At 42.6% G+C, this 12,808-nt stretch overlaps 1 protein-coding gene across 3 annotated transcripts in view; it reads left to right on the top strand.

The window, feature by feature from the left end:
• The window catches only part of PCNT (pericentrin), a 140,674-nt gene that overhangs the window by 118,963 nt on the left and 8,903 nt on the right, over positions 1-12,808 (top strand). For 2 of the 3 annotated variants that reach the window (XM_081943489.1, XM_081943488.1), the window contains exons 38-40: positions 7,097-7,335; positions 7,646-7,734; positions 10,637-10,778. In XM_081943489.1, the coding sequence (XP_081799615.1) occupies positions 7,097-7,335; positions 7,646-7,734; positions 10,637-10,778 (470 nt within the window). Of the gene's footprint in view, positions 1-4,843; positions 4,973-7,096; positions 7,336-7,645; positions 7,735-10,636; positions 10,779-12,808 lie in introns of those variants that run through there. The other variant, XM_081943490.1, reaches the window with a different exon arrangement.

Genomic DNA, 12,808 nt, shown 5'->3' with positions numbered 1-12,808 from the left:
TTACTGCCCTAAACAAAAGAACATTCAGCTAATTGATCCAGCCCTTATTTTGTATGTCTAATGCAACTTCTTCGATGCAAATAATTTTTCACTCATTAAGCTATAGGTAGTTCTTGGTTAACGATCATTTGTTCAACAACTGCTTGAAGTTATGACAGCGCTGAGTGAAACTAGTTCTTTAAGTTCTGGCACCCCAGCACTCCTGTGGTCATATGAGCATGATCTGGTGCTTGGTAATTGACTTTCATTTACCACAGTTGCAGTATCCTGTATCACATCGTCATCACTTGAAACCTTTGCTTTTGGCTTCCCATAAGCAAAGTCAGTCAAAGAGCTGTTAGGAAAGGTTCTGAGTTGCTCTAGTACAGGGGTCCCCAACCCCTGGTTTGTGGACTGGCACAGATCCGCAGCATCCAGAAACCGCTGCACACAAATAAGTGAAACCCTATCCATCAAATATAGACAGCTGTAAAGTTTCCTAACGATGCCTGATTCATAATAAGTGAGCCAATATTGTAATACAAAAACCAGTGCTTTATTAACAGCTTCATTAGGCATTCTTCATTAGGCAATCCTTATTAACAGCCATTTCTTTGCTTTCTTTATCTGCTTCTGAACTTTGCCCCTGTTCCTTTCCTCCCTTTAGTCTGTGTTATAAATCACATTATCCAATAAATACACCCATCTCAACCCAGCTACTGTAATCTGAGATCCAGCTCCGCTGACGGTATGTGTGGAATGTCAACACGGAGAGTTGACATCCGGCTCCCCTCACTTCTCAAAAGCAATCTCTGCGAGCAAAAACAATTTGAGTATAGGATTCAAGGCTACATCCGCCCCCCCCAGGCTTGTTTAGATTTTTTTCATGGAATCTTTCTATAAGCCAATCAGCCTGGATATTTCTACTCTTTACCTAAGATGTCTCTGACAAGGGATAGCCCTCCCACTTGATTAAGTATGGGAGTTGTCTCCTGTGCCACCTCGAATCAAGGATGTATTGCACCTCATAATGGGTTTGGCCCCCTATGACCACAGGGCCTGGGGGCTCCTGGAGCAGTGGTCTCAGAGTGCATCCGACCACGGGTTTTAAGAGGCTACTATGGAATACTGGGTGTATCTTCCCTAGCAGTCGGGGCAGTTTCAGTTGCACTGAGACTGGGTTGATGATCTTTACTATGGGGAATGGTCCCATAAACCTTGGTCCCAGTTTCTTGCTAGGGAGTCTTAACCTTAAATATTTTGTGGAGAGGTAAACCTTCTCTCCCACCAAGAATGGTTGTTGCGGAGCTCGGTGTTTATCTGCCTGTTTATTATAGGTTTGTGCTGCTTTAGCTAGCGCTTTTTTGACATTCTCCCAGGTTGCTTTTAGCATTGACATCCAGTCAGTCAAGCTGACTGAGGAAGGGGAATCCCTTGGATACTCAGGCATTGGGACGAAGTCCATGCCGCTCACTACTTTGAACAGTGTTAATCCTGTGCTGCTGTGAACAGCATTATTGTACGCGACCTCAGCGAAAGACAGAAGGCCTGCCTAATTGGACTGTTGATAGTTCACTTGGCACCTCAGGTACTGCTCTACCATAGCGTTCAGTCTCTCTGTGTCTGTGAGCTTGCGGGAGGTGTAAGCGCACAGTTGTAAGTTTCCTTGGTTGTTTCTTTGGAATAGCACGGCTCCCACTGCCATGTCGCTGGCATCTGCTTGGATCACGATGGGTTGCTCGGGGTCAGGATGCTTCAGCACCGGTTCCTTTGCAAACATTTCTTTTAGTGTCTTGAATGCCTTTTGGCAGGTTAGTCCCACTGTAGAGGTTATCTCTGGCAAGGTTTTGTTTCTGTCTTTTAAGAGGTCTGTCATGGGTTTGGCAATCTTTGCAAAGGAGGGGATGAATTGCCTATAGAAGTTCACGAGCCCTAGGAAGCTTTGTAGCTGTTTGTGGGTGCAAGAGGTTTGCCAGCCTATGACGGCTTGCACTTTGGCTGGGTCCATCTCTATTCCCTCATTTAACACTCGATAGCCCAGGTAGTTTAGTCGTTCATGGTGGAATTCACATTTTGACGTATAGGTTGGCTGCCAGAGGTTTTTCCAGTACCTTTCAGACCAAGGGTATGTGCTCATTCATAGACTCTTTAGATGATGATGTCACCAGGTAGACGAGGACCCCCTTGTAGAGGTGATTGGGCAGCACCTCGTTTATTAACTGCATGAACACCGCTGGGGCTCCCTGTAATCCGAAAGGCATCACTTTGAATTGGAAGCTCCCTAGGGGGCAGTTGAACGCTGTTTTCCACTCATCTCCTTCCCTGATCCGTATTTGGTAGTATGCCTCTCTGAGGTCTAGTTTGGTGAAGACTTTTCCTTGGCCAAGTGAGATAGCATGTCTTTCATGAGGGGGAGAGGGATATAGGTTGTGTATGCACACTGCATTGATTACTCTAAAGTCCACACACAGTCTCATAGTTTCATCTTTTTTCTCTTTGAAGAGGACTGGCGCTGTAATCCGTGGCTTGGCGGGTTTGATGAACCCTCATACTAGGTTTTTGTCTATGTATTTGCACATTTCTTTCATGGCATACAGTTTGGGTTTGGGTAGTTTTGCCCCAGGGATGATTTCGATGGCACAATCTGCCTCACGGTGGGGAGGAGGGGGCAAGATGTTGCACTCAGTCTCGCTGAATACTTCTGCAAGGTCCTGATATTCCCCTGGGATCTGTTCGGTCTCTGGGATTTCGTCGGATGTGGCTTCCAGATGTTCTGGTGTGCTCTTTTGGGGGGTTTCCTGCTAGGTGGTGTTTCTGCTTGCTGCCGTGGAAGGGGTTGGGGCCCCTTTTCTAGCCTAAGTCTGTGGGTGCCCCCTTGCCATCAGATGGTCGGTCCCCACTTGCCTAGCCAGGAGAGTCCCAGTATGACTGCATCTGTCATTTTGGGGGCTATTATGAATCAAATTACTTCCCAGTGATCCATTAGCTCTAGTCTCACTGGTTTGGTCAGGTGGGTGGCATAGGCTCCCCCCATTAGGGACCCATCAACTTGTTTGAACTGGATTAGGTGTGCCAGTCTTTTTGCTCTCATCCCCAGTTTCAGGTCTGTGGTCAAGTTGATCAAGCATCTAGTGCAGGCTGAGTCTATTAGGGCTTGAAAATCCCCGTGGGTTTTCATCTTTGGGGCTGTGAGGCGTATTGGAAAAAGGAAAGGGCGAATTGGTCTTCTCATCATTGGGTCGTTTTTGCCCTCATCATCACTGTCATAGGATTCTGGTCACTGGTCATTGTTGCCTGAGGTCTCCCCCCTTCAACTGGGTGGGGAAGGACCTCTGCAGCCTGGAGAGCCTTCCGGGATACGTGGGTGGCCCCGTTCCAGTCGTGCCCTGGGTAGTGGCTCTGGCCTCGGCATAGGGGTTGGGGTCATGCACGCGGATGCCATGTGGCCCAGCCCCCTGCATCTGTAGCATTTCAGCGGACTTTGAGGGGGGGCTGGTTTCGGGACCCGCTGTGTTGCTGTGGGTTCCCGTCGGCCGGGCATTTTCAGGTCAAGTTGACCTCTCTTTCGTGTCCGGTGGCTTTCTCATGTCGTTAGCGTGCAATTCGCCATCAACTTTTATTGCTACTTGGAACCACTAAGAGAGTCGGTTTGGTATATCGCAGTAGGCAGTTACTTGGGCAATCTGCTGGTCCAGACTGGTTCTGAAAAAATACACTAACAGACGCTCTGGTAAAGGGGATAGCCTTCCAATGACTCTCCCAAATTCGCGGATGTGCTCTTTGATAGGGTGGCCCCTCTGCTTTAGGTCACTGAGCTCATCTTCTGTATACAGGTCCTCCTCCTCCACCTCCTCAAATCTGGCCTCTAGCAGTCGTAGGAAGTCATCTACGCCTTGCAGTTGGGGGGCTGTCCTCTTGTGGAGAGCTGCTAGCCATTCCCTTGCTTCTCCCTCTAGTCCCTCTGTGATAGTATTCACTATGGCTCTAGGGGATGAGTAGAGGTGTCCATAGCTTTCCAGGTAGATCTCAGCTGAGTCAAGGAATAAGGCTAACTGGTCTGAGTCCCATCAAACTTTCCTCTGAACCGGGGTGATTCAATCAGCAGTGTCCTTCCCTCCTCCTGTCGGCTTCTGTATGCTTGTGTTTGATATGTCTAAAGTTACTCCTCAGTTCTAGTTTGGAGGGAGGGAGGAGATTGTCTGCTCTGGGCAGCCTGCCTGCTATGTGGGAGAGGCACTGGCTTCATCTTCCTTCTAATGGGTGGAGAAGGGGGGCTGCATTCCCGTGTGCTTCACCTCAAGAAGATCCACTGCTCCTCCCCTCTCTTTTGGCATGCATAATGGCCTTTCTTCACGGAGGGTGACCCAGTCAAATTCCTCCCTCCGTTGCTCTATAGAACTTACCAGGGGCTCCATTTGGGACTTTGGGGGCCTGGCTTGATTCCAGTCCAGCATCCCCACCACTCTTCCCAGCTCGCTTAGGGCCTTTCCCTTTTTCTGGGCATAGAGGTGGGGTGGGGGCTCAGCTTTAGCTGCTTTTAGGGGTTCACCCATCTTGGTTTTGATGTCTGATGTCAGGCTGCACTCCAGCTGCAATCAGGCTCTCTCCAGATAGCTGGCCCTTTGCCATGGTCTTCTGTGTTCCCCCTCGGCACCTCTGATATTTAAGAGCAAGAAATGGCTTTCTGTAAAGTTTCTTAGCGATGCCTGATTCATAATAAGCGAGCCAATATTGTAATACAAAAACCAGTGTTTTATTAACAGCTTCATTAGGCATTCTTCATTAGGCAATTCTTATTTGCAGCCATTTCTTTGCTTTCTTTATCTGCTTCTGAACTTTGCCCCTGTTCCTTTCCTCCCTTCAGTCTGCGTCATAAATCACATTACCCAATAAATGCACCCATCTCAACCCAGCTACTGTAATCTGAGATCTGGTATGCGTAGAATGTGAACACGGAGAGTTGACAACAGCACCCAAACCACATCCCCTGCAGTCCACGGAAAAACCTCTCCATGGAACAATTCCTGGTGCCCAAAAGATTGGAGGAGGCTGATCTGGTAAATTGCTGAGACTCCCATAGCTTTTTCCTCTCAGAATTCTGGGGATCTTACACTCCATATTCATGTGGAACTGCTGCACCCCCCTCCCCCATGGCAACCATCTATGTAGCTTCGCCTATCTCGCAGCAGCCAACTCTAGGCCCACTGTGCTTATGCCACATGTACACAACCTTGTGCCTCCAGCAGCAGTTACCTCAAGGCAGCAGCCACTCCCTGGTCCCGCTCGCACTAGACATCCCCGTACCCTCCTACATTCTTGCAAACCCAGAAACAGCCAGCCCTGGCCACACCATACCACACACACCATTCCCCAATGGCTGCCAGTGTACCACCTTCACCTGGCAGCAGCCACTTCTGGCCCTTCTTTGCTTGCACTGTGCCAACCACCTGCCCTTGTGCACCCTTCCGACTCGGCAGCAGCTGGCTCCACCCAGGCTCAGCCTGCATTTCAACTGCCATTAATGCACTCTCCTCCCCCTCCCTTAGGGTTGATAAAAATAGCTGTTTTTTTTAAAAAAAAAAATTGGACTTTTAAATTTTAAATTGGATTTTTTTTATTTTTATCAAATTTATTTTAATAAAATGCTTTAGAGTAAAATCTATCTAAAGTTAGTTGTTTTTATTTAAGATACATTAATAATTTAGTTTATTTAGCATGAAATGGAGCTTAGTTATTTATTCTGCAATATTTACATTTTTGGTAAAGTCATTCAGTGAATCCAAGCTCTGCAAGGTGAGATAACATGCACTGCATTGATGCACTCACACAATTTCACAGTAACTATGAGATAAATCATAAAACAAAGTTCAGAAATATTCCTTTATCCCATTGTTTTGCAAATCTATATACACTACAAACTGTATAATTGTTTGAAGAAAAATGCATCTGTACCCCCAGGCTCTAAGTGTGAGGACGAAGGGCAAGCAGTAAAAAAAAGTGAAACCTTCTAAGCAGCTTATAAATATAATATTAAAGAGTCATTTCAGATCCATCATGGCACTGCCTGTTAGCGGGCATCCACTCACCTGCTGCTTGCCACGTCTCTCACCTTGTGTCACTGCTGCATCAGCAGCTGTCCCGTTAAACTGTCGGTGAGTCAACAGTGGGTCAGAGGAGGAGTCCCTGGAGGACAGAAATGACAGTTGCTCTTTAAAAATTATGATTTAAATCTAGTTGATTTAAATCAAGCCTTTTCACTAAATCAAATCCAACCTACCCTCCTCCCCCTTGGTAGCAGCCATTTTCCTGGGTGTGTACTGCCTGACACTTGTGACTTCATTGTGACTTCCTACTGTATATACATGCGTGTGGCCGTTTTGGGCTCTGTTTTCGCTGACAGGGTTGCAGGAAGTCATTGCAGCCAGAAACGGAGCTCAGCAGCCCGTTTTTGCTGACAGAGCACTCGGGCCACCAAAGGTGCCCCAAATATGAGTGACGTCAAGCTGGCCACCTTGGCCATGCCTACCCCAGCCCCCTGAGGTCAAACAACCCTGATGCAGCCCTCAATGAAATCGAGTTTGACACCCCTGGTATATATAATATGTAATAAAGTAGGATAAAAATCATATATATTTGATTTTTATCCCACCTTTATTACTTTGTATGTAACTCAAGCTAGCAAACATAGCTAATATGTTCTTCCTCCATTTCCCCCCCCCCCACAACAATAATCCTTTACTTGTTGAAGAGTAGCAGAAAGTCCAAGGAAGTCATCAGATAACATCCTGAAATTTATGCTTAATGACAGCCATCAGGAATGGAAGGATTGCTAGCGCTAAGAGATGCAGTTGATGCAATCACTGACTTGGTGCTTTATGACTCACTTAAGGGAAATTCCAGTCCAATGACTGTTATTAAGGCACTGTAAATAGTTCTAGTAATTACAGTACCTTAACAGCCATTGGGACTGGAATTTCTTTGCTTTGTCCAGTATAAAAGAACTTCCATAGATGGAAACAAATGATTATGGAAACATAAGCAGTTCAAAAGAAGTATTTTTGAATAGTTTCTTTACTCCCCATAAGCATTATTATTTCACTTTTTTATTTTTATTTAGATACAAAAGCTATATTGTAAGTATTTGAGAGCTGAGAGTTTTAGGAAAGCCCTGGTTTATCAGAAAAAATACCTTCTTCTGCTTTTGGGTGGATTTCAAGAATGTGAACAAGCAACATTGTCCCTCATAGCACGCATGGGCATTTATCCTTCTCCTCTTGATCTGAATGTTTCTGAAACACGAAGCCATTTTTTTACCAAGTTCAGATCTGCAGTTCGTGTGGTCATTGCGATATTAAGGTAACTAATCTTTAGTACTTTTTTCCCCAAAGGGTTTACATTAATTAATTATTTCCTGATACTATTTACATAACTTCTGGTGAATAAAAATTCTTGCAAGTCGAATGGAACTAATGGGATTTAAATGGTTGGTTAACCATTAAAGCTTTAATCCATTGTTTCCTTCTTTTTTTAAACAAGGCAAGTATAAGAAAGCAAAATATTGTGGTTGGACAGCACTTGTAAACTTGATAATTAATAGTTAATATAGAAATATCTTGTGTGTTGTTTCAAGTTGTTCATTAATGTTTGTCTTTTTCTATCTCCAAAGATTAAAGTTTCTAGTGAGAAAATGGCGTAAAGTAAATAAGAAAGAAATGCCACTGGAAGCCATTTCTTCTAGCCTTGGACGCAATTCATGTGAGAGTTTTTTCTGATGAATCCTATAGCTTTGGTGTAATTATTAGTAAATCATATCTATTAAGTAAACTGAAAAGTAAAGTAATGTGTGTGTGTGTGTGTGTGTGTGTGTGTGTGTGTGTGTTTCTGTTTGATTTATTCTGAGTAACCAAAATAAGATTTTATTATGCTGCAGAAATTGAAAAAGTATAATTATCAACAGAGCATATTCTTACTTTTTGGAAATGATATGAGACAGGTTGTTAGAGAGCAATAGAGAGATTCAATGGATGCCTTAAGTTGGGAGTATTTATATAGCAAAATTATATCTATATGAAGATCTTTTTGGGGGAAATGTGTCACTTGCCTATAACAAATAGGTACATGTATTTCTTTTCTGTATGATATTTTGATAAAATAATTGGATATTTGCTCCAATTACAATTTTAGTTCAGTTTTATTAATTTGAATAATGTAAAAAGAACAGTTGACTGTTATAAGCAAATTAGCATTTGTATCAGAGGTGGGTTCCTACCGGTTCAGCTGAATCGGTAGTGGTATGCTGGCCTATGTCACAGAACCAACAGCGACGCAGGCTGGCCACGCCCCCGAACCAGTTCCCCAGTCACTGTCACCACCATCTTTTTTTTTAACTTCTGCGCATGCGCAGAACAATTTCCATTGAACTGTGCATGACGAGCAAACCGGCAGTAACACCGGCTGAAACCCACCCCTGATTTGTATGCAAATATTTGCTATATTCTCAAAATTTATTGTAACTAACAATATTAAAATCTTAAGCCATTATTTATTTCTTACATTAAAACATTCTAAATTAATATATATCTTAATTCAGAGGTTTTCAAACACCTTCCTCATAATAAAATTAGTAAAAGAAATAAATACACTACTTTTAATACTTTATTTATATTTACATTTCATTCAGCCACTGCCATCAAAGAGGTACTCTGGGCAAGTAGCATTGTACAATAAGATATCAAAATATAAATCAATATATTAAAAAATTAAAATGTTAGTTAAAATTTTAAGTTAAAAATGTAAGATTATACATTTTTAAGGAGGCAGGAATAATCCTGTTAAAAGTTGGTTCACAAAGGCAAAAAGATGGTTCTCATGGTGCTAACCAATCCCATGACTCTGCATTCCTTTGAGCTCCCCACACAAGGTCACAGAGCCACATTTTAATCCCTTTCCAGAAAGCCAGGAGAGTGGGGGTTGCCTTACCTCCAGAGAATGAATATTCCATTGCGTAGGGCAGCGGCAGAAAAGGCTCTCTTCCTAGACTCAGTCAAAATTCTTTAACTGATGTCCACAACATACCTTCTCTACTTGATTGTGTGGGATGGGATGATGTGATGGGACGAAGCAGTTTTCATAGGTAGCCTGGCTCTAGCCATGTAGGTGTTTATAGATAATCACCAACCCCTTGAATTGGATCCAGAAGCAAACTGGTACCCAATGCAGTTCGCGGAGTAGAGGTGTTACATTAGAGGTGTATAGTAGAGGTGCTTTTATTTGGGCATGTAGTATACTATACCAGTAGTATAGCTCGCAGAGCTGCACTTTGCACCAGTTTAAGCTTCCAGATACTTTTCAAGGGTAGCCTCATGTAGTTGCAGGATACCAAATGGGAGGTGACAAGGGCATGACTGATCAAACCGAGAGCCTCCCTGTCCAGTAAAGGGAGTAACTGGTGCACAACATGAAGTTGGCCAAAGATCACCCTAGCCACAGCTTCCATCTGCTCTTTGAGCAAGAGCCATTAGTCCAAGAGGACTTCCCAGTTACGCACCAGGTCCATCTGGCACAGTGCAACCTTATCCAAGACTAAGGATCTGAATATACAGCCACTCCATCTTATCAGAGTTCAGCTGCCATCTGTTGTTCTTCATCCATGCCCCAACAGGTTCCAGGTACCACAAAATAACATCTGCTGCATCATTCACTTGTCCCAGGATAGAGATAGATAACTGAGTATCATCAGCATACTGTTGATAGCTCATTCCATGGTGGCAGATAATCTCGCTCAGCAGTTTCATGTTTCATTCCACAGGGCTCCGTGTGGATACTAAAAAGGAGTAGAGAGAGCCCCACGGTACCCATAAAGAAGGGGCTGTGAGCTGGATCTGTCACTTCCTATTAACACTAACTGGGACTGGAGAAAGGAGGTGAACAAGCACAACACTGTGCTACCCACCTCCAATTCCTTAAATCAGTGCCAAAAGATACCATGGTCAATAGTTTCAAAAGTGTTAGCTGCCCCAGTATTAGCTGTGCTAATGCTAGCAAGGAGAAGAAATTCTGCCAATTTTCCTCTCATTCCTAGACAGTTTTAGCTTCCCCAGTGGTAGCATATATAAGACTAGCGATGATGAAAGGGTTTCCCCTTTCAAAACAGGATTTCTTCTCAATTGTGTCACATGGCCCAGCAACAGAGCAGCCTGTCCTCAATCCCTACCTTGAGCTCTGAAGATCTCAAAACATAAGTGTGCAATTGTGATAGTGGAGTATGGAAGAGCCCCATGGGGCTGTGGGCAGGAAGGAGATATGAAGTATCTCACAGGGTGGGGGAAAACCTTGGGAAGCCCAAAGCAGGTGGTCTTGGTCTGCATTAGGCCTCCCGAGGCCTCTTCCTCCACAAGGTTAATGCATTTATTTAACAAATGCATTAGGGAAAGCAGTGATGGGTCAGTTGTTAATGAGGTGGTTCACTTAACAGCTCTTCTGATTGCAATGGACAGGCTCTGTTATGGTCATAACTTGAGTATTACCTATACACACCTTTTTATTGCACAATAGAATGTATTGTATTAGTCATCCTTATTTTTCTTCATTTGTGAGGGAACAGCTATAACCTGAAATTTTCACAATTCAGATTAAAATTTTACATTGCTTAAAACAGATCCTGTAGCTAGTTTAGAAGTACTAAAGCAGCAACAGCCCTTCCCAAGTTATGCTGCTCCAGAAGGTGAATACTGCAACAGAAATAATCTCATGAGACTTGCAAGATGCACAGTTAAATCCTTACACCATTTACATAACAGGTTAGTGCACACCTTACTTCACTGTGTGTGTCTTCTGCAGGATTATTTTTCTAACAATATTATAAAAATATTTATATTATGCTTAATTAGACTTATTTAGCTCTATAGATCAATAAAATCTGTGTTTATTTATATTAAAATTATTTTATCTACATGTACTTGTTATTTTATATCTGTATTTATGAATACCATAGCTTCAGTGGTATGATTCAAGTACTTGTTGTTAAAAATACAATGGGAATATAGTTTTATATCAAACTTTAACTAGGAAAATAAGTCTTCTCTTTATATGTTTGTAATTGCTATGAATTTAATAAAGCCATCTTTATCCTATCCTATATTATCTATCTTACTGGTTACATTCGTTTTTAGTTTCTAGAATTTCTTTCAGTCATGCCATTTGAAAAGTAGCAGCATGGCTTCAATGAAAACAGTGCCATTCTTTTATCTTAGGCCACATACTCACAAGCACATAGAAAGGTTTGCAAATTTTACTAGGAAATAAATTTTTCAAGTAGCAAATCTCATACATAAACACACACAAACAAACTCAATTCCCCAAAGGTCTAGCAAGGTTGCCTTGAGAGAGAGTTCAAATCCAAAGCAATAGGCACAAGAGAGATCAGGAAAAGTTCAACAGTCCAAATTTCATAGCAGGGTTGTCAGCCAGTCCAGGTCCAGAATCAGTCACAAGATTTCAAACTGTTGTCTCCAACAGAAGGGCTTGAGCTTACTGCACTTTTTAAATAGAAGCAATCTTGGGGTTCATTTGGAAGGACGAGGTTCCCTTTCTTGGAAGGAGCCTTAAAGAATACTTTTGCTCACCTCTGCTCTCCACACAGCAAGTCCTTGAATTGGGAGAACTGCAGCCTCAGTTTTCACCACCTTCTGTCCAGGGCACCTACTGTCTGTGGTCTGCTGCACCAGCTGACTTTCGCTGTCTTTTTGATTTTGCTGCTGACAAGGTGTGTCCAACATAGCATGGTCCTTCCCAAGGAAGCCATGTTTTTCCCCAAGTCTCACAAAGAAACCACCTTGTTCTTCCTTGCCTAGTGCAGCCAACAGCTGCTTGAAAGAGAGTGAGCTGGGTATACTTTGGAAGGCAAGGCAACAGGGATCATGAACTACCGGGGGGGGGGGGGCATAGATATGAGGAGATAGGCAAAGCCTCCCTACTATTCTAAGTGTGAGTGGGCAACCAGGCGCCCACATTTTTTATCGTGATGGGAGGACTGCAATGGTTACAACTTCTGGGTAAGTCCTTCATTTAGTACTATTGTAACTTTGAATGGTTGCTGAATGAATGGTCATAAATCAAGAGCAACCTCTACTAGAGATTATGAATTTAGATCAGGTGTGGTCACCTCACAGTCAGTGAGGTGACCACACCTGATCTAAATTGTCCTGGCTAGCTAGTAATGCAGTTCCACAAGATTGTATAAATCATTATGTCATTTATATATTTTAATTATATTATATATTGTACATACAGCCCAAGACAATTCCTCTTTAAAAAATTGAGATTCCTAGTTCACTATGGCTTGGTCCACTGGACTAGTTTCAGTGTCTTCAGACAAGTACCAGTAATATAGGATTAAAAGAATGGAGAACAAGGGGAACTCTTAGTGACTTAACTGGATTTGTATTGCATTGGATTTGTCTTATAATATGTAACTCAAAGCATCTGACTTAGAAATCAAACAAGTCAAGATTTACACAAAGACTGTATAATTAAATGGATTTAAGATGCAGTAATATATCTATATGCAGCAATGGGAATTTCAAGAAAAGAATATTATACTTAGAGAAAATTGGTATAAGTTCTATTGCTGTTACTCTAGTTCTGATTGCTAAAACGGATAGTTCATTTGCTTAAAATTGCTGGAAATGTAATGTAGAATGTCAGATCATTTTTTCATATTTACTGGCAGTTTTACAAAGCTCAACAATTTTGAAAATGATGCACATTAGAATAAACAAATCTGAAAAGTTCAGTTCCCATTTCAACCTGTATTATTTTTACTGAGGTT

This window comes from Natrix helvetica, assembly GCF_964273705.1.
Source record: "Natrix helvetica genome assembly, chromosome: 2".
Taxonomy (NCBI): domain Eukaryota; kingdom Metazoa; phylum Chordata; class Lepidosauria; order Squamata; family Natricidae; genus Natrix; species Natrix helvetica.
The sequence above is the reverse complement of the archived record's forward strand: the minus strand, read 5'-3'. Positions and strand labels throughout refer to the sequence as shown.